The 22,048-nt window shown below is 39.4% G+C and overlaps 2 protein-coding genes across 3 annotated transcripts in view; one reads left to right on the plus strand and one right to left on the minus strand.

The window, feature by feature from the left end:
* EFCAB10 (EF-hand calcium binding domain 10) lies at positions 1–9,262 on the plus strand. The gene is made up of 4 exons (XM_027573332.2): positions 1–153; positions 7,292–7,456; positions 7,570–7,657; positions 9,092–9,262. The coding sequence occupies exons 1-4, from the start codon at positions 45–47 to the stop codon at positions 9,126–9,128; spliced, it is 399 nt and encodes a 132-aa protein (XP_027429133.1). The 5' UTR covers positions 1–44; the 3' UTR covers positions 9,129–9,262.
* Positions 8,892–22,048, minus strand: part of RINT1 (RAD50 interactor 1) — a 27,329-nt gene continuing 14,172 nt past the window's right edge. For both annotated transcript variants that reach the window (XM_027573331.2, XM_027573330.2), the window contains exons 8-15: positions 20,859–20,969; positions 20,536–20,761; positions 19,887–20,024; positions 18,645–18,844; positions 13,119–13,333; positions 10,544–10,724; positions 10,351–10,469; positions 8,892–9,463 (exon numbers count right to left, since the gene is read on the minus strand). In XM_027573331.2, coding sequence (XP_027429132.1) covers positions 9,274–9,463; positions 10,351–10,469; positions 10,544–10,724; positions 13,119–13,333; positions 18,645–18,844; positions 19,887–20,024; positions 20,536–20,761; positions 20,859–20,969 — 1,380 coding nt within the window. In that variant the 3' untranslated portion in view covers positions 8,892–9,273. The remainder of the gene's footprint in view (positions 9,464–10,350; positions 10,470–10,543; positions 10,725–13,118; positions 13,334–18,644; positions 18,845–19,886; positions 20,025–20,535; positions 20,762–20,858; positions 20,970–22,048) is intronic.

A 22,048-nucleotide genomic window follows, 5' to 3' on the forward strand; every position in this document is an offset into this window, starting at 1 on the left:
CCGCGCCGCCGCCCGGTCGCTTAGCAACGCCCCCACGCGGAACAATGCAGGCGGGCGGCAACAGGGAGCTGGAGGCCAAGAATTACCTGGAAAAACATCAGATTATGGAGTTGCTGAACTATCTCACGAGCGCCCTGCTCTTTTCCCGGCCAGGTAAGGGTCTGGCCTAGAACTCGGCTTTCGGTCCCACCCGCCTCCCCGCCCGGGCGGGAATTCCCGGTACAGCCGTCCCTGCACGCCCGCGCCGCCGGCCCGCTCTGCTCCCCGGTAACCCCCCTCCACAGCACCCTCGGCCCCGCCTCTCGGCTGCCTGAGCCCTTCTGCCAACCCGCGCCGTGGCGCTCAAACGAGTACTTCTTGAACGGCCTCTTTGTGTCTACCACTGGCCAGGGGCGCGGGACTCACGCAGGGGGAGGCTCGTGGCGGGTGGGAGAGAGGCTCGGGGGAGGGTCGTCCTTAGGACTAGGGGAGCGTGGGCGAGGGCCAGCACTTCAGTGTCCTCCTCTGGAAAATGGGGATAACAGTACCGAGCTTATGGACACGTCGGGAAGATTAAATGAGTAATACGTAAATTAACCCTATGCGGGGCAACCACCATTCATTTTGATTTTTTATAAAAGGATACGTATGGGGTTTAAAAATCAAAAAGCACTCCAAGGCTTATAGTAAAAAACAGCATGTCCCTCCCTGTCCCAGATTCCTACTCTACAGAATGATTCCCAACTCCTTTAGCTATTTACCTTGATATTTCTAAATCACAGACTTGCACTGCTACTTACTAATGTTCCCCCAACCCCCCAGGTTTAGATTTAGCTTCATACCACGTAAGAGGAAACTTCGAGCGCGCACACACACACACACCTGTCCCCACTCATCCCCACCTTCCCAATAAGGTTAGAATTCAATTTTGGTGTGACCAGTAGTCAGAATTTACATTATTATTAGGCAAATATCCACAGCTAATCCATATAGCATGCTATGATTATATTTCCTTTGCTGATTTCCCTGGAATTAATAATACTACATTTTAAATGTTTACTTAAATTTTCTGTGTCATTACTACTGATTTATCGATACCCTCTTTTTGTCGCAAGCAGAGATCGCCTCTCAGTAGGAAAGGAGATTCATCCTGTAATCACCACCCCCAGCACATCCTCCCCGGCTCTTTCTGTCTTACTGCTCCAGGCTGGACCGATGGCCCAGCTGCCCTGCTGTGCTGTGTGGCAATCATTCGGGGGTTTCCCTCTATCTAACCCTAATCCTCTTCACTTCTCTCCTGCGCTCACAGCCTGTTTGTTTTATGGTGCTGGGTCTCCCTCTTTTTTGCTTTCCCCGCTTCTTCTAGAGGAACACATCCTCTAGTGGTTCTCTGAGAGAGTGTGCTTTGTTCGAGCAGTAAGTATTTTGAGAACTCACGTATATGAAAGTGTCTCATCCTCCCCTCAAACATGATGATAACTAGGGTAGATACAATTCCCGGTTAGAAAATATTGCTCTCCAAGTTTGGAGGGCGTTGCCCCTTTGTCTTCTAATTATCAATGGGATGCTGTTACCCCATGTAACAATGTGAACTTTTTTTATAAAAAGATCTTATTTATTTATTTGAGAGAGAGAGGGAGAGTGTATGCCCGCACAACCTGGGCCGGGGGTGGGGGGGCAGAGGGAGAAGCAGACTCCCCGCTGAGCAGTCCTGCTGCGGGGACTCCATCCCAGACCCCGAGATCATGACCCAAGCTGAAGGCAGACGCTTAACCGACTGAGCCACCCAGGCGCCCTACAATGTGAACTTCTGGAAACATCTCTACAAACTACAAAGGGGGTGGGGAGGGGCAGGGAAAAGGTGAAGAAATACAGAGGAGAAGCTAAGGAAGGGTGTGGCTGGTGTCCAGGGTACAGGGCAATGCCTCTCCAAGTTCCCTGCCCAGATCCTCTTAATGGCAAAGAAGAGGGGACTTGTACCTTTGGTGTCTGAGACCTTAGCCTGATGCTGCCTGACAAGTTTCTCTGGAGTCACCTGTTTTACCATAAAAATTTACGAGTTTTGTTCTTCTACAGATATATCCATTTCTTACTATAAATGTTTCATACTACTCACCAGAGTATGACTGACTCTCAGGAAGAAGCACTGTCTTCACCTCGGGTCTTGATGAAGCCTCTGGCGTTATGACATGTATCCCAGTTTGAAAAGCTTGGATCGTGAGGGATTTATGGAAAACAAGACTAGATAGTTGGATTGCATTACTACTATTGAGGGAATAGTCCCTCAGCTCCCACGTCCTCAACTCCAAAATTCTAACAGCCCTGAAAACCAACAAATTTTCACAACTCATTTAACAGCAAAATCTAACATAACCTGAAGTCATTCGATAGGAAAATGTGTCACTTCCCAGTGACAATTCTGTGCTAGGGAGGGAGGGAGAATAAATGCTTAGGGGAGGCCTTTAATAAAATTAGACTTTCATTTTTAAAAAGGAGACAGTTGTAACGCAGATGACAGATGCTGCTATGGGAATGGTTAAAGGGGGATAAGATATCTTTGAGAGTTACGGAGGAGGAAGAACTCAGTAGAGACCGTCACGGCTGACTAGGCTTGGGGTTCCAGATACTTCCCATATTTGAGTTAGTAGAGTGTGGAAGAGTCTGCAAATTTTAGGGAACACATTGCCTGGATTCATACTAGCTGTGGGTCTTAGGGAAGTGATGGTTATGAGGAATACCAGGCACATACAGAGTGAGGGCTCAATAATTATTAGCTGCTGTTATTAAGATGTGAACTTGAGGTTTTGTTTCCTTTGAAAAACTGATTGTCATTATCAGCTGACATTTATATAACTTAGGTGGTTAGTAACATTTGGATCTTCCCTTCATGTTTTATTTTTTAATTTTTTTATTGAAGATTTTTTTTAAAGATTTTATTTATTTATTTGAGAGAGAGAATGAGAGAGAGAGAGAGAGAGAGCGTGAGAGGGGGGAGGGTCAGAGGGAGAAGCAGACTCCCTGCCGAGCAGGGAGCCCGATGCAGGACTCGATCCCGGGACTCCAGGATCATGACCTGAGCCGAAGGCAGTTGCTTAACCAACTGAGCGCCCTAATTTTGTTTTAAAGATTTATTTATTTGAGAGAGAGAGAGAGTGCACAATTGAGGGGGGAGGGGAGAGAAAGAATCTCAAGCCAACTCCCAAGTCCAGTGCAGAGCCTGACACAGCACTCGATCCCAGGACCCTGAGATCATGACCTGAGCCAAAACCAAGAGTCGGATGCTCAACCAACTGATCCAGCCAGGCACTCCACTTCATGTTTTAAAAAGTTATATCTTTAGGGGCGGCTGGTTGACCCAGTCAGTGGAGCATGCAGTTCTTGTTCTCGGGGTTGTGAGTTCAATCCCCATGTTGGGTAGAGAGATTACTTTAAAATAAAATATTTCTGTAAAGTTAATATCTTTTTAAAATTTAATTTATTTTTTGAGAGAGACAGAGAGCACACAAGCAAGGGAAGCAGCAGAGGGAGAGGGAGAAGCAGTCTCCCCACTGACCAAGGAGCCCGATGTGGGACTCCCATCCCAGGACCCTGGGATCATGACCTGAGCCAAAGGAATATGCCCAACCAACTGAGCCACCCAGGCGCCCCTCTTTAAAGTTAATATCTTTATTATTTCTGTTGTAAGCATTTTAAAAACATTTTTAGAAGCAGGCAAAGTATGAATTATAGACTTCAGACATAAACATTATAGCATCCCTTATAGTCTAAAGGATATACAGTAAAAATCCTTCATCAGAGAAATACACCAAGTTCTATTACCATTATTTACTTACTCCATCCTTAAAAAGAAAAGTAGTGAATTGAAATTCAAACTTAGCCTTTTTTCTCTTTCTGAATTTGATAAATAGGTCAGAGAGAAGCAACAGAAGACTACATACATGATGTGATTGCCTTTAGTAACCCATTTGTTTCTATAGTCTGTTAAAATTTGTACAGAAAGACACAAGAGAGATCTAGAAACATAATCACAATGTGTGGATGTTATTTGAATAAGTGTTGAAATTTTTTTTAAGATTTTATTTATTTATTTGAGAGAGAGAATGAGAGATAGCACGAGAGGGAAGAGGGTCAGAGGGAGAAGCAGATTCCGTGCTGAGCAGGGAGCCCGATGCGGGACTCGATCCCGGGACTCCAGGATCATGACCTGAGCCGAAGGCAGTCGCCTAACCAACTGAGCCACCCAGGCGCCCAATAAGTGTTGAAATTTACTTTTTAAATTTTCTTTACTATTTTTTGTAAGATTTTATTTATTTGAGAGAGAGAGACAGTGCATGAGCAGGGGGAAGGGGCAGAGGGAGAGGGAGAGAAGCAGACTCCCTGCTGAACACGGAGCCAGACGTGGGACTTGATCCCAGGACCCTGAGATCATGACCTGAGCTGAAGTCAGATGCCACCCAGGCGCCCCTACTTTTTTATTTTTAAAAAGTGTTCACAATTCATGAAATTTGTGAGACAGCCTGATACCATAAGACTTCTAGAAGAAAACACAGGAAAGAAGCTCCCTGACACGGGCCTGGCAATGATTTTTCAGATATGACACCAAAAGCACAAACAACAAAATAAAAAAATCAACAACTGGAACTACATCAAACTTAAAAGCTTCTGTACCACCAAAGAAAGAATCAACAAAATGAAAAGCCAGCCTATAGAATGGGAGAAAATATTTGCAAACTATATATCAGTTAAGATCTAATATGTATAAAGAACTCCTACAACTCAATAGAAAAAAAATCTGATTTAAAAATGGGCAAGGCGGGGTGCTTGGCTGGCGCAGTCAAGAGAGCACGGGACTCTTGATCTTGGGGTCATGAGTTTGAGCCCCATGTTGGGTGCAGAGATTACTAAAAAAAAAAAATAAACTAAAAAAAGTGGGCAGAGGAACTAAATAGACATTTTTCAAAGAAGATATACAACGGCCTGCGGGTACATTAAAAGATGTTTAACATCGGGGTGCCTGGGTGGCTCAGTTGGTTGGGCAACTGCCTTCGGCTCGGGTCATGATCTCAGGGTCCTGGGATCGAGCCCCGCGTCGGGCTCCCTGCTCGGCGGGAAGCCTGCTTCTCCCTCTCCCACTCCCCCTGCTTGTGTTCCCTCTCTCACTGTGTCTCTCTCTGTCAAATAAATAAATAAAATCTTTAAAAAAAATAAAAGATGTTTAACATCACTAATCATCAGGGAAATGCAAATCAAAACCAAAATGAGATACCACTTCACATGTGTTAGAATGGCTAGTATCAAAGAGGCAAAGATAACAAGTAAGAATGTGGAGATAAAGGAACCCTTGTGCGCTGTTGGTGGGAATGTAAATTGGTGCACCCGCTGTGGAAAACAGTATGGAGGTTCCTCAAAAAAATAAAATAAAATCAGAACTACCGTATGCCCAAGCAATTCCACTTCTGGGTATATATCCAAAGGAAATGAAAACAGGATCTGAGAGAGAGATCTGCGCTCTCATGTTTATTGCTGCATAATTAATGATAGCCAAGATACGGAAACAGCCTAAGTGTCTGTCTACAGATGAATGAATAATGAAGATGTGGTATATTTATACAATGGAATATTATTCAGCCATGAGAAAGAAGGAAATCCCGCCATTTGCAACATGGATGCCCCTTGAGGATATGCTAAGTGAGCTAAGTGAGAGAAAGACAAATACTGCATGGTATCACTTATATGGGGAATCTAAAAAAGCCAGTTGTAAAAACAGAGTAGAATGGTGAGTGGTGGGGGAGTGGGAGAGCTGTTGTTTCAGGGTATGTACCTGCAACTTGTAGGTCAGTCTTGGAACTCGAATGCACGGCATAGTGCTTACAGAAGGTATTACTGTACAATAAACATTATAACCTTGCTGACAGACTAGATCTTAATTATTCCTGCCCCCAAAAAGAAATGATAATTATGTGATGTGATAAAGGTGTAGCTAATACTACAGTGACAGTCATATTGCAAACTATAAATGTATCAAATCAACAGGTTATGTAATTACATGTATCACACAATGCTACATGTCAGTTATATCTCAAAAGAAGTCCTTATCTTTTAGAGATACATGCTCAAATATTTATTAATGAAATATTGTCACTGTAATTGACTTCAAAATGATACAGGAAGAGGGGACCTGGATGAGATGATGGTGAAATGAGACTGGCCACAAATTTTAACAGTTAAAGTTGGTTGATGGGTTCATTAACTTTCCTACTTTTATATATTTATGAAATTCTCAAGAAAAAGTCTTTTTTTTAAGATTTTATTTATTTATTTGACAGAGAGAGAGCACAAGCAGGAGGAGCAGCAGGGAGTGGGAGAGGGAGAAGCAGGCTCCCCACTGAGCAGGGAGCCCGATGCGGGGCTCGATCCCAGGACCCCGGGATCATGACCTGAGCCGAAGGCAGACGCTTAACCGACTGAGCCACCCAGGCGCCCCATCAAGAAAAGTTTTTAAAAGAAATATATAATCACAGTGTGTGTGTCTGTCTGTGTCTGTGTGTAGTGAGGGGCAGTCATCATCTAAGCTGCTCCATCTTCTTTTGGCTTCTTTTCATCATAACTGACCTGCATTATTTCTGGAAAGTGGATTGATCTTCTTTTTTCATCTTCCATGTTGCTTAAATGAAAGACATCCTACTTATGCAAAATACTGCCTTTATGTTAGAAGTGAACATTCATGCCTCCTAATTGGAAGACTATATTAATCTAAGAGTCTCTCTTTTTTTAAGATTTTATTTATTTATTTGAGAGAGAGAGACAGAGAGACAGATTGGGAGAGAGAGCAAGAGTTCGGACAAAAGGGAAAAGCAGGCTCCCCGCCGAGCAGGGAGCCCGATGCGGGGCTCGATCCCAGGACCCTGGGATCATGACCTGAGCCGAAGGCAGACGATTAACCAACTGAGCCACGCAGGTGCCCCTAAGAGTCTCTGTTTTTATTTATATTTATATTTTATCCCTTTTAGCTGGCTACCTTCTTCCATGCATCATGTTGTGCTTCTTTTTTTTTTTTTTTGGTTTTCGATGCTTGTTTGTGAATTAGAGTCACCTGAGGAGCTTTTTTAAAAAATGCTCAGGCTCCATATCTGGGGTAGAGTGGTTTATATATGTAATTGTCTGATGTCTTGTTTTTATTGTAAGCAAGGTCTATGACCCCAGTGCCTAGTACAGTACTTTGAACAGTTATTTAATAATTGTTAAATGATTGCTTCCATTTGTGATATATCTTAATTTTATATCAGGAAGAACTGGAACTATTCTTTTACAGAAAAGCCAAGAGAGTATTTAATATCTCTATTGGAACAACTGAGAATTGCTAAAACAACAGGCGTGGCTTTTCCTTTCTTTATGGATCACTCTAACATTGTGTCTATGTTTGAGATGATGGACACTTCAAATAAAGGCACTATATCATTTGTGCAGTACAAAGAAGGTCAGTATCCTCTACCCACTGAACTAACAGTTTGTGCTCATTTCTTAACTTTCCCTAGTTGAAAATAATGCTCACTTCGTAAATTTTCCCTTCTTCTCATTCTGATTTTACAGGCCTAAAAACCCTGGGTCTGTTGAATGAAGATGAAGTTTTAAAAGATGATGGACATGTAATAACTTTGGAAAAATTCAGATCTGAAGTGTAAGTTTATTTTTACATGTCTGATATTTAAAACAGAAGTTCCTACCTTTTGACAGAAACATTTCATTCCCTTGAAACTTTTAGCTATCTAGAAAGCAAGGAATGACAGTCAAGTCTGGAATTAGGAAGTTCCTGGGGCAGATTAATTCTTTTCTCAATGGGAAAGCCCAGCAATTCTCAAAGAATGTGGGAGAGAAGCTCCAGTCTGCTAGAACTAACAGAAAAGCTTTGTTCCTAATACACTAGTTGGAAAATCTCTCTATAAAATACGGAGCAATAGAAGTTCTCTCAGAGTATTTCCTCAAAGTTATTCATCACCAAGCAAATGTTTATTGGTAGTATAGGTTGTGAGCGCCTGGCTGGCTCAGTCAGTGGAGAATGAGACTTTTGATCTCAGGGTCATGAGTTCAAGCCCCACGTTGGGCGCAGAGTTTACTTCAGAGCTTACTTAAAAAAAAAACCAAAAACAAGACAGTATAGGTTGCATGACAGCCCAACAATTTTAGATTTGAGGTATTACAGTTTGAAAAGTACTAACTAAATGCTAAGTCAGGAAAAAAAAAAGGAATAAAATTTGATAGTTGTAGAAGGCTTCTAACCAATGGAACTCAATTCCTTTATTTTGTTCTCTGAGTATTTATTAATTAAGAAATCATTATGTAACAGAGTCCAGAGCCAGGGGAAAGTCGGAAGAAAAAAAAAGTTAAAGATTTCCATCTCATTCTCACTTACATAAATATTAAACAAAAACTGTTTAGTTTCCATCCCTACCCCAGGGGAAAGACAAACACAGCGCTTTGGCCTGAAATGTTTCATCCAAATGGAAAGGCTGCCTACTGTCATATGGAATGGAACTAGGAAGGGCATTTATTCATTCATTCATGCATTCATTTATAAAGATTTCTTTATGAGAGCGAGAGTGAGTAGTGCACACAAGAGTTGGGGGGCAGAAAAGAGAGCGAGAAACTCCAGCAGACTCTCCACCGACCATGGAGGCCAGTGCATGGGGCTTGATCCCACAACCCTGAGATCATGACCTAAGCTGAAACCTAGAGTCTGACACTCACCCAACTGAGCCACCTAGGCGCTCCTAGGAAGGATTTTAAATGTAGGGACAGTTGTGGAAAATGAGAGCAATTCTGTTTTAGTCACCATCTCATATGTTTTCTTACAGGAAATAGAGTGAATTTCCAAACCAAATACAGGAACTTCAATTATAAACATGCATTCTAAATTGATGTTTTAAAAATTTATTTGCTACGTTTGATTATCTATAATAGTCTCCCTTAATTAGCATAGGAAATTGAAAATTCGTTGTAATTTATTATCTCTGCTCTTGTATCTTATTCAACAGACCTACTTAGCATTTATATTTGTAAATGAAATTACTCTGAGTTTTCCTGGCTTCTGAGTTTTCTGTTTTTGGTTTCTTAGGAAGAAGAGGACTGAGAAAATATGGTCAGCATTTTAATAACACCATAAGTCCAAGATAATAAATGGTTCTATAAAGTTTTCAGTTGTCCAGTTTCATTAATTCAGAATGTCATCATATAACTTGAAATCCAATTGGCTTCCTCTTTGTTAAAAACAAAAACTCCAAAACAAAAAATGATGCATTATTTTCCAGTGTTAGGCCAGTTTGTCCTCAAATTAAGTAGAATCTCAACATCTTGTTGAGCCAATTTGTAAATTCCAACTTCATTTAATGCCTCTGTGGCAGGCTTCCCTGAAGCAGACTGGAGGACATCTTTCAGAAGTAGGGCAGAACCAACGTTCAGGTTCAAAACAATACAGGCTTCTTTTACACTGTTTAAAAAAAAAAGGTAGGCGGGAAATGAGATATCCATTATCTGTATCATCCACATTATTCCACAATATTTTCAAAACTAAACAGCTTCCCTGCACTGTCCATATGCCCTCTGTAAAAAGTATTGATGGATTTATTTGGCTCTTTTAACACATTAGGACTATGTATTTGTACAGTGTTTATATTTAATAGATTACTATAATGTAACAGGACCATTGTTTTCAATATGTTATCTATTACTTCCCAAAATATAATAATGATACTAACACAATAGCCTATTAAATGTAGCTAAGACTTTAGCTAGATTAGAATATGGAAAGAGAAACAAAAAAAAGAATCAGATAACTTAATAAAATGAGCAAAAATAAATCTTTCATTTTATAACTTTAAAAGGAATACTTTATAATCTCAAATTCCCCCCAATAATTTAAATTTTAAATCAATTTCTAAAAATACTCCTAAGACTTATTTGTACATACATTTATAGTTATGCTTAGAACCAAAATTAATACTAAATATTTAGGAAAACAAATTTTCTTCAGGCCTGGCTTACTATTAGGAACTAAGCATATTTTTAATTTCTTCTACTTCTTGAATGTGGCAGAACTGCACTTGTTCGCATTTTCTCTCTCCAAGAACAGGCAAAATGAAACCAAATGCAAGCAACAAAAAGCCCAACACGTAATTTAGATCCATTTCTGATAAATTTGGGGAATCATGAAACACATCTTAGATTATCTGGGCACACAGTGCATGTTTTTAAATTTCAGTTGATGCTCTATTTATCCCACCAAACATCACTGGAACCGGAGAGTTGTTAGGAAAAAAAAAAAAGGAATCAACCTCATCTAAATGCTTAGTAGTCACTGTTAAATATTGAGCTTACTGTTTAAAATAATTTTCTGGTCTCTTGCAATAGTGGGAGAACAAGGGGAACAGATTCCGAGTCATATCAAACTGCAGCTGAGCCGCTCCTCCTTCATTGAAGTGATTAGCGAGAATGATCTGAAACAAAGAGCAGTTCCTGTAACGGTCGCCTTGATCCTCAAAGCCCTGACGTGCGGCCTACTCTTACTTACTTCTTGGTAGATGTATACATCCAGCTTCTCCACAAGCATTTGCCAGAAAATTTTAAACAAGGAGAAGCAGAGCTGCTGCTCCAGCTGAAGGGAGCGGTCTCTGAGTGTGAGCAGGAGTGGGCACGCCGAGCTGGACAGGGACATCACAGCTTGCTCGGCCTGCGACGGCAAGGACAACCACCTGCAAGACACAAAAGCAGCGCGGCCTGTGGCACGTTAAGTGTGACTAAAAGATTTTCAAATAAATAAATAAATAAAAATTAAAATTAAAAAAATAAAAGATTTTCAAAACGTGGTGTTTTTAAAGGTTTAACAGATCCTTTCAAATTCGGGGAAGTTCACTTTGGATAAGAAACGATGTACCGCCCAGCATGAAAAGCTGTCTCAGAAAATAAATATATTTCGGGCGCCTGGGTTGCTCAGTCATGAAGCATCTGCCTTCAGCTCAGCTCATGATCCCAGCGTCCTGGGATCGAGCCCCGCATCGGGCTCCCTGCTCCGCGGGAGGCCTGCTTCTCCCTCTCCCACTCCCCCTGCTTGTGTTCCCTCTCTCGCTGTCTCTCTCTGTCAAATAAATAAAATCTTAAAAAAAAAAAAGTCGGACACAACTGACTAAGCCACCCTGGCACCCCTGCCCATTTTTTAATTAGACTATTTATTTTTTGGGTGTTGAGTTTTAGAAGTTCTATATGTATTTTGGATATATAACTTCTCCCATTCTGTAGGTTGCCTTTTAGTTTTCCTGTTTCCTTCGCTGTATGGAAGCTTTTTATTTTGATGAAGTCCCAATAGCTTATTTTTTGCTTTTGTTTCCCTTGCCTCAGGGGACCTATCTAGAAAAATGTTGCTATGGTTTTCTTGTAGGATTTTTATGATTTCAGGTCTCATATTTAGGTCTTTAATCCATTTTGAATTTATTTTTGTGTATGGTGTAAGAAAGTGGTCCAGTTTCATTCTTTGCATGTTGCTGACCAGTTTTCCCAACACCATTTGTTGAGGAGACTGTCTTTTTCCCATTTTTCTTTCCTGCTTTGTGGAAGATTAATTGACCATATAATCATGGATTTATTTCTGGATTTTCTATTCTGTTCTATGATCTAGGTGTCTATTTTTGTGTCACTACTGTACTGTTTTGATGTCTACAGCTTTGTAATGTAATTTGAGGTCTGGGATCATGATGCTTCCAGCTATGCTTTTTATTTTTTTTCCAAGATTGCTTTGGCTATTTGAAGTCTTTTTTGGTTCCATACAAATTTTAGGATTGTTTGTTCTAGCTCTGTGAAAAATGCTGTTGGTATTTTGATAGGGATTGCATTAAATGTGTAGATTGCTTTGGGTAGCATAGACTTTTTAACAATGTTTGTTCTTCCAATCCATGAGCAGGGAATGTCTTTCCATTTCTTTGTGCCATCTTCAGTTTCTTTCATCAGTGTTATAGTTTTCAGAGTACAGGTCTTTCACCTCTTTAGTTAGGTTTATCTTATTATTTTTGGTACAGTTGTAAATGGGATGGTTTCCTTAATTTCTTTTTCTGCTTCTTTATTATTGGTGTATAGAAATGCAACAGATTTTTGTACGTTGTGTATTCTATGACTTTACTGAATTATTAGTTCTAGCAGTTTGTTGGTGGAGTCTTTCAGGTTTTCTATATACACTATCATATCATCAACAATTAACATTTTACTTCTTCCTTACTGATCTGAATGTCTTTTATTTCTTTTTGTTGTGTGATTGCTGTGTGGTTAGGACTTCCAGTATTAGGCTGATTAAAGTGGTGAGAGTGGACATCCCTGTTTTGTTCTGACCTTAGGGGTAAAGGCTCTCAGTTTTTCCTCACTGAGGATGATGTTCACTGTGGGATTTTTTCTTTTTTTTTTTTTAAGATTTTATTTATTTGAGAGAGAGAGAGAGAGAATGAGAGATAGAGAACACGAGAGGGAAGAGGGTCAGAGGGAGAAGCAGACTCCCTGCTGAGCAAGGAGCCGATGTGGGACTCGATCCCGGGACTCCAGGATCATGACCTGAGCCGAAGGCAGTTGCTTAACCAACTGAGCCACCCAGGCGCCCTGGGATTTTCATATATGGCCTTTATTATGTTGAGGTATGCTCCCTCTAAACCTAATTTGTTGAGGGTTTTTATCATGAATGGATGTTATACTTTGTCAAATGTTTTTTCTGCATCTATTGAAATGATTATATGGTTATCCTTTCTCTTACTGATGTAAATGAGTCACGCTGACTGATTTGCAAATATTGAACTACTCTTGCAACCCAGGAATAAATCCCACTTGATCATGGAGAATGATTTTTTTTTAATGGACAGTTGGGTTTGGCTTGGTAGTATTTTTGTTGAGGATTTTTGCGTCTATATTCATCAGGGAGATTGGCCTGTAATTCTTTTTTTGTGGTGGCTTTATCTGGTTTTGGTATCAGGGTAATGCTGTCCTCATGGAATGAATTAGGAAGTTTTCCTTCCTCTTCTAATTTTTGGAATAATTTGAGAAAAATAGGTATTTATCATTCAATTTTTAGCAAACTAGATTTGATAGTTGTCAGCAAATACAAAAGGACTTACCTTTCTTTTTTATACAATTTTGCAGCTTCTTTAACTTCTCTAAAAACGTGGTCTACTTGGCGGGTCAACATGTCATGCTTTAAACGTTCTAGCAGGTTAATCATGTCATCAAAGACAGAACTCTCCATCGAGGCTAGCTGTCCCAGCTGCAACTTACTGAGGGTGTTATTCTCTGCAAAGACCTCCAGTGCTGCCTGTTGAAGTTGTAGGAAGAACTGAAAGCAAAAATAGGTCAATATGGTCTTTAAGATACTTCTTGTTTAACAGCTTGAAATATAATTCATGTACATCTCATTCATTTCAAGTGGACAATTCATTGGCTTTTAGCGTATATTCAGAGTTGTGCATTTATCACCAGAGTCAATTTTAGAATGTTTTCATTACCCAGAAAGATACCCCAACCATAGGCAACCACTGATCTTCCTGTCTTTGTCGACTTGCCTGTTCTGGACATTTCAGATAAATGGAATTATACAATTTATGGCTCTTTGTGACTGGCTTCTTTCACTTAGTATGTTTTCTAGGTTCATCTATGTTGTAACATGTATCAGTACTTAATTTCTTTTCATTACTGAATAATATTCCATTTTATTTACATTTACATTTATATATATCTATTTTATTTATCCATTCATCAGTTGACAGATAATTGGGTTCTTTCCACCTTTTTGCCTTTACGAATAATACTGCTATGAACATCTGTGTGTAAGCTTTTGTGTAGATATATGTCTTCATTTCTCTTGGATATACCTAGAAGTAGAATTGCTGGATCATATGGTAATTCTTTGTTTAACTATTTGAGGATATGACAGACTATTTTCCCCAGTGACTGCACCAGCCATGTGTGACCACTCAAATTTCTCCATATCTGAACTAATAACACTATCTTTTTTAGTATAGCCATCTTAGTTTATATTTAGTAGTATCTCACTGTGATTTTTTTTTTTTTTTTGAGATAAGAGTGAGTGTAAGCAGTGGGGATGGGTGGCAGAGGGAAAGAGAGAAAGAGAATCTCAAGCAGACTCCTCACCCAGCATAGAGCCCAACGTGGGGCTGGATCTCATGACCCTGAGATCATGACCTGAGCCAAAATCAAGGGTTGGATGCTCAACCAACTGAGCCACCCAGGCACCCCATCTCACTGTGATTTTATTTTTGATTTATTTTTATTTAAAGTCAATTAACATATAATGTATTATTGGTTTCAGAGGTAGAGGTCTCACTGTGATTTTAATTTGCATTTGCCTGATGGCTAACTTCTTTGGGTACTCATTTTTGTCTGGACACAGACTGAGAATTGTAGTAAACCCAGCAGATTTATGAGAGTTAAGAAAATTAAAATGTCATTTCTACAGTGGCATTTTCAGTAGAATTCATATTTTTCTGTAGGGTAGAAAAAATGTTTTTTCTAATATGAATAATGCTGTAGATAATTAGCAAAAGATTAAAAACAGCCTAAATGTCCATTGACAGGGGACTGGATATGGCCACACTAGTGAATGTTCACGGATGGACATGTGAGAAGCCAAGGTGGTATTTTCTGCTCCAACTATCTGAGAAGAGGCACTTGTCCTTTTGAGGCTGCTGAAGGACAATGTGAGCTTGGAGTATCTTGTTACCTGTGGCCACACCTCCCAGAGCCTGCCTGAGAATGAAGCCAGAAGTGAACGAGTTTAGGGCAGCCATGCCTAATACTTTCAGTTATACAAATTCCTCACCTCCTCCCTCCAACCCCCCACCCCCACTCAGGCCAGCATGAATTGGGGTTCTGTCACCTACAACTCAAAAATTCCTGACTCTGAAGGGCTGGGTATGTCGGGCTTGGCACAGTCTGGCAATAGTCAGACAGCTATTAGTATAGAATCTAAATGAATGGAAGGTGAACTCTGTCCACTCTTCTTTTTTCTGTCTAGGAATACAAGAGCTTTAATTTTATTGTTAAGCATTTACGGGCTGAAGGACCATGAATATGGTTAAATAATTTTTTTTAAAGATTTTATTTATTTGACAGAGTGAGAGAATACAAGCAGGGGGAGCAGTAGAGGGAGAGGGAGAAGCAGTCTCCCTTCGGAGCAGGGAGCCTGACATGGGGCTCGGTCCCAGGACCCTGAGATCATGACCTGAGCCAAAGACAGACGCTTAACCAACTGAGCCACCCAGGTGCCCCTGGTTAAATAATTTTTGATGTTAAACAAAATTTGTACTATGAAAACATACAAGGACAAAGAACTCATTCATGATTTGAAGAGTAAGTCTAAATTCAGTTATTCTTCTGTTGATGGACCCAGTTAATTCAGCTTATCAGATTATAAATTTCCTAAGGAGAGGGAAGATGGCCAATTCATTGTTGATAACAGACTATGGCACCAAGTAAAGTAGTTAATGATGTTCCACAAATAATTCGCTGAGGCTAAAAATCTGGCCTTGAATGAGTCTCTTATTAGATCATCTGGCACAAGAATCAGGAATGACAATTTGTTTTATGACAAAGCTTAGCAGAAAATGGAGCAGTGTGGGGGCTGAGTGAAGAAATTAGGAAAATGAGGAAAACAACACATGAAAGTACACAATGAAAAAAGGTATTCTAATTAGGTGACTTTATAAACAAATGCATTGATCATTACACTCTACATTATATTCATCCTGTGAAATAATTATTTTGTGTCTTATTTTCCTTGCTTAGCAGAAGGATATTACATACATGGATTTCAGTTAACGTCTTTGTAGAAAAAAGGCTTTAAATAGTTGTCCCAGCCAGAGTCCAGATTAGAATAAACTATGATTGTGTTTCTCAGGTTTTCATCTTGTTTATATTTGTTATTATTATATTTATTTTTGTTTCCTATTTTTTTGCTTTATTACCCTGTATTTAATTAAGATGAAGACTTTTTTGTTTCGTTTGTTCTTTCACAGTAAGGGAACACATTTTCTTCTATATAATGCACTAGCATTATACAATTTTTTGTCATAAATTCTTAATTTAAAATATATTGTTTTAAATAAAAACTTAAGACAACAAAGCAAACAAATAAAATATATCCTTGGTACATTTTCCAGACTCTCTAACTCAGGCATTGAATACTTTTAAATGCCTGTGTTTGACTATATTTCATTTCTCCTTTTATTTTTTATTTTATTATATTAAGATTTGACAAGGTACAGACATTTAACTCACCTTGTCCCTCTTTGTGACTCATCCGTACACACTCAAAAATTATGTTTTCTAGTATCCTATGAACTTATCACCAATCCTTAATCTTTCTAATTATTTTACACTGGAATTTTTCAATTCCCACTTTACCTACTACTTTTTATAAGTGGTATTTTTAAGTCTTGGAGTTAAAGTTATAGTTGTTCTGTTGTTTTACTTTCCTATTTTCATTTCATGACACAATCATATAATACTTTATAATGTATCTCAGTATAGCTTTTTTAGCATTTAACATATATTTCACTGTTTTATGGTCATGTTAATTCTCTGAGAACACTACCTGTCATCAAACCTACTTCATGGGACACACTGGTGAGCACCCATGCTGATTTCTGTACCCATACTCATGCAACAGTGATTCCAAACCCAAGGGCACCCTGTCCAGGGACTTCCTGGAGACCCTCTGAGATCAATCTAATATGTAAAATATCCAAAGGAATTAATCTACATTAAGGCTATAAAGGCTAATTAAGTTTCTTCACTTTTGGCCAGAAGTACATATTGGAAAACCTGGCTACCAAATGCCTTGATAGCCAATATATTCCTTGGATTAATAAAAAAGAGTAAACAGAAATTACTAATTAATAATTATATTTAGGCAGGGGTACCTGGGTGGGCTGTTTGAGCCCCACATAGAGATTACATTAAAAAATAAATAAAAATAATATTTGATACCTTTGGGATGCCTCTAAACCATGCGTAAATATAGGGGCGCCTGGGTGGCATGATCAGTAAGCCACTACCTCTTGGTTTTGGCTTAGGTCATGATCTCAGGGTTATAAGATGGAGCTCGGAGTCTGTGCTCAGCAGGAGTCTGCTTGGGATTCTTTCTCTCGCTCTTCCTCTGCCCCTCCCCCTGCTCTCAAGCATTCACACACTCTCAAATAAATCTTTTAATTAATTAATTTAGGTGCACCAAATCTGTCAACACACAGAATTGTGTGGAAAAAGGAAAGATAAATAAAATTCTTGGATGTAAAAGGCCTTATAATACTTGCTAAACAGACCCAAGGTTTTGATTTTTAGACTTATTTGAAAAATACCTCTCACTATAAGAAATTAATTTTTTTGGATGATGTGATAATGGTATTGTGGTTATTTTTTTTTTAAAGGAGTTCTTTTAGAGATACATTTTGAAGTACTTATCATGAAATATATCTAAGATCTTCAAAACAATCAAGGGTGGGGGATGGAGAAGCAGCTCAAATAAAACAAAATTGGCGGGGCACCTGGGTGGCTCAGTTGGTTAAGTGTCTGCCTTCGGCTCAGGTCATGGGGTCCTGGAATTGAGCCCCACATCAGGCTCCCTGCTCAGTGGGGAGGCTGCTTCTCTCCCTCTCCCTCTCCCTACCACTCCCCCTGCTTGTGCTAAGAAATAAATAAAATCTTAAGAAAAAAAAATTGGTGTAAGAAGCTGGGTCATAGGCACATGGGAGTCCCTTTTATTATTCTATTTACTTATGTTTTGTTTCTTTTTTAAAGATTTATTTATTTGAGAGAGAGAGAAAGCAAGAGCACAAGCAGGAGGGGCAGGGGTAGAGAGAGAGAATCCCAAGCCTGACCCAGGGCTCAATCTCATCCGAGATCATGACCTGAGCCAAAACCAAGAGTCGAACGCTTAACCAACTGGGCCACCCAGTGCCCTTCTATTTACTCATGTTCTGAAGGTATTCAAAAGGTAGCCAATATTATTATTATTTTATTTATTTTTTTATGTAATCTATGTGGGGCTCGAACTCACGACCCCAAGACCAAAAGTCACATTTTCCACCAACTGAGCCAGCCAGGCACCCCTCCAATGCTATTATTTTATCTTTCTTAAAGTCCTGGATTTTATTGATTTTGACACCATTATTCAACCTTAGCTTTTTCTGAGATGGCAGTTACCATACATGAATATTTCCCAAGTCCATAGAAGAAAAAGGTTCATTCTATAGACAACTATTTCATGAAAAGTTGGCTTTCTTTTCTAATGACTAAAATATTGGTATTATTTAACCATTTGAGACTTAATTGAGAAAAATATGTTATTTAATCATACATTATTTGGCCTAATTGATATTCTACCTAATGTGTACTTTCTGCCCTGCTATAAATTCAACATTTCAAAAGGTAAAACTGTTAAAACTACGAATCTATTATTTAATATAAAAGCACATTAACGGAGCGCCTGGCTGGCTCAGCCAGAAGAACATAACTCTTGATCTCAGGGTCATGAGTTCAAGCCCCACCTTGGGTGTAGAAATTAATAAAATAATAATAATAATAAACTTTAAAAAATGATAAAATAAATGAATAAAAGTACATTAACTTACAACATTGTCAGCCCAATCTGCTAGTACTGTTGAGATATAGTTCACGGCATTGAGAATCGCACAGTACCGAAAGCCAAGGGAAGCTCTAGTCTCTTCTTTCATCACCTGAGTTAATCGTATCCTAAAATCATCTACTAAGTCCTTCTGTAACTCCAGGAACTGTAGCTTTCTGGAAGCCGTGGGAAGATTTTTATATCTGTCTGTAGAGAAAGTTAGTAAGACATATGAAGTTTTGGGTTCCGTTCATGACACAGTTATAGGTTTTCCCTACTGACCTTGTTTGGTGCCTTTGTCAAAAAATCTATCAACCGTTCAGGCATGGACCTACTTCTACACTTTACAGGGGTGTGGGTTTCACAAGTACATGTATTGTCAAAACTCACTGAAATGTATACTTCAGATTTGTGTTTTTCACTGCGTATAAATTACATCTCAAATTTTTTAAGGCATGAGGAACTTGTAGATGGTGCCTGATTTATGACGGTTCAACTTAAGATTTTGCAAGTTTACAATGGTGCAAAAGCCATACGCATTCATAGAAACTACTTCAAAATTGTTATTTGGATATTTTCACAGGCTAGCAATCTGGGGTCCAACCCTCTTGTGACCCTGGGCAGTGGGAGCAAGCCACAGCTCTATCAGCCATGGGACAGTGAGGGCAAACAACCGGTGAGCTTACGGCCATTACAGAATGGCTGTACCCGCACAACCATTCTGGGTTTCGCTGTCAGTGCAGTATTCAATAAATTATGAGATAGTCTCTACTTTATTATAAAGTAGGCTTCATGTTAGATGATTTTGCCCAACTAATGGCTAATGTAAGTGTTGTGAGCATGTGCAAGGTAGGCTAGGTAAGCCGTGATATTCAGTAGGTTAGGTGTATTAAATGCATTTTTGACTTAAAATATTTTCAACTTAGGATAGGTTTATCAGGCTATAGCCCCACATAAGTCAAAGATCTGTATATATAAAAATCATCCCATTTCTTCAACAAAAACATGACATTTTTTAACAGGAGGAAGGGGTGCTTAGGTGGCACCCCTTTTTTTTTAAGATTTTATTTATTTGACAGAGAGAGCACAAGCAGGGGGAGCAGCAGGCTCCCCGCTCAGCAGGGGGAGCCCAATGTGGGGCTCAATCCCAGGACCCTGGGATCATGACCTGAGCCAAAGGTAGACACTTAACGACTGAGCCAGCCAGGTGCCCCAAAACAAAGTTATATCTTAAAAGACTTCTACTTACCAGTTATCACCAGTAGTAGTGTCATAAAAGTCTCTGCACAGTCTGGAACTTTCATCTCATCCACATCGGTGATATCCTTATATTGGGATATCCAGGCAGCTTCTGATGAAAGCATCGAGTCCATTTTTTGAAGAGCAACTGATATGCAGAAAAAGGGAATATGTCAATTAAGTAGTTACACTCATTCTTAATTTTCAGCAGTTTTTTTGGAATGACTTCCCTGTAAAAAATAAACCCACAACCTCATACTGGTTGCACTATATTTAACATGCTCTGGTTTAGGGTTGGACAAGATACTTGACTTCTCCCCACCACCCCTACCTCAAATCTTCAAAATATTTAAAGTGATTAGACAAACTACGTCCAACAGCTTCTACCAAGAACCGAAACAGTGTAGTACCATCTGTAGGACAGCTAACACTATGCTCCACTGGCTTGACTGGCGCGCTCTGGAACCGTGTACCGTGCAAGTGTAAAATCAAGAAAAATTGAAGTTTGATGGGAAGCAAATAAGGCACCTTGGTAAACCCTGACCAAGAAAAATTCAGATGACTCTAGTTTCTACCAGAGCTGGTGGAGAAAAACACCAATAATTAACACTCACAAAAGGAGACAATTCTCCCCACCCGATGGCCACATGAACACTTACATTTTCTCTCCACGGTCAACCACCTCTGAAAACAGGTCTCCTCTGATAGAATATGCATACAATTGGCAAAAGTGCCAGGATAGCCATAAACACTGTGTAGCTCCCTTTCGAACAAAAGCACTTCATCCACCAAATGACAGAAGAGATTGTCATCATAGAGCAGACATGGAATATCAGCAGCTAACTTCTCAAGAACGAGCATCATAAGGCCCCGGGAAAATTCGAGCTGAAATAAATACGTAAGCATAAGGTAATGTAGATGACAGGTTATTTGTGGACACATCCAACTCTAAAATTGGAATGCTTAGGACCGAGTCTCTTACCCTAGCATTTACTGAAGTGCCCACTTTGTCTAATATTGGCTGAATCTTCTCATCCAGAAACTGAGTGTGATTCCCGATCCACATAAGTACTTGAGCCAGGTACCACTCAGGCTAAGGAAAGAAGTAAAACAGTTTGAATTCTTAAGTCATTCCACCTAGAAAGTTACAAATAAAGGGCTCCATTTAATTGTATACACGCAGCACTTAGAAAAAAATTAGTTGAAAATTCCTGTATGTAAGAATGCAATTTCTACTCTGAACTTTAAGGTCATGCAAGGCTTAATAATCAAATGTTTCCCAGTGTCCTCCCAACAAATTCCCAAACGTGGCATAAGTCAATAAACTCATAAATTTACAATACTATATATATCGAAAATGCAGCACTTTGGGGGCGCCTGGGTGGCTCAGTCAGTTAAGTGTCTACCTTCAGCTCAGGTTATGATCCCAGGGTCCTGGGATCGAGTCCTACATTGGGCTCCCTGTTCAGTGGGGAGTCTGCCTCTCTCTCTCTTAAATAAATAATCTTTAAAAAATAAAATAAAAAAATATAGCTCTTTGGAAATATGTAAAATGATGAGCATTACAAAGAGCTGATGGCCTTTAAATTGGGTTTTTTGGCCATAACATTCCAAAATAACTTTTAAACTTGATTTTCTTCTGCTCTCTCTTTTGAAAAGGTAAATTAAGAAAGCAAAACAAAACAACACATGCCTTAAACCAGGTATAATCATAGAAAAGTAAATGTAAGTAGCAGCTTTTAAAATTGTCCCTAGAGCCGATTCTACAAACCTTCTGTGTTTTGTTGGGCAGGTATTCAAAAACATTTACTGAGCGGTAAAATCCCTGTTGTGTGCTAGATGCTGTAAATACAAACATGAATAACGGGCATCTGTAATCTCAGGGACTGTGTAGTTTAGGCTTGATGACAGAGCAGAACCACACTTTAGAAAGGAGTCAACATAACTCACAATTTTCTTACCTTTCTCACTGTTTCTCTACAGCTTCAGGTTTATTGCTTTGTCTCACTTACTACTTACTAATTCGTTCTACTCTTCTTTCCACCAACACCCCATCCAAAAAAGGGGCAGCCCCATAAATACAAAGGATAAGCTAAATTTAAGAACCAGAAAAAAAGTGCTGTGGCATCTGTGGGGCACTGTTTACAACTGGGCCCCCATGTTTCACCGTGC

Source organism: Zalophus californianus, chromosome 12, assembly GCF_009762305.2.
Source record: "Zalophus californianus isolate mZalCal1 chromosome 12, mZalCal1.pri.v2, whole genome shotgun sequence".
Lineage (NCBI taxonomy): Eukaryota > Metazoa > Chordata > Mammalia > Carnivora > Otariidae > Zalophus > Zalophus californianus.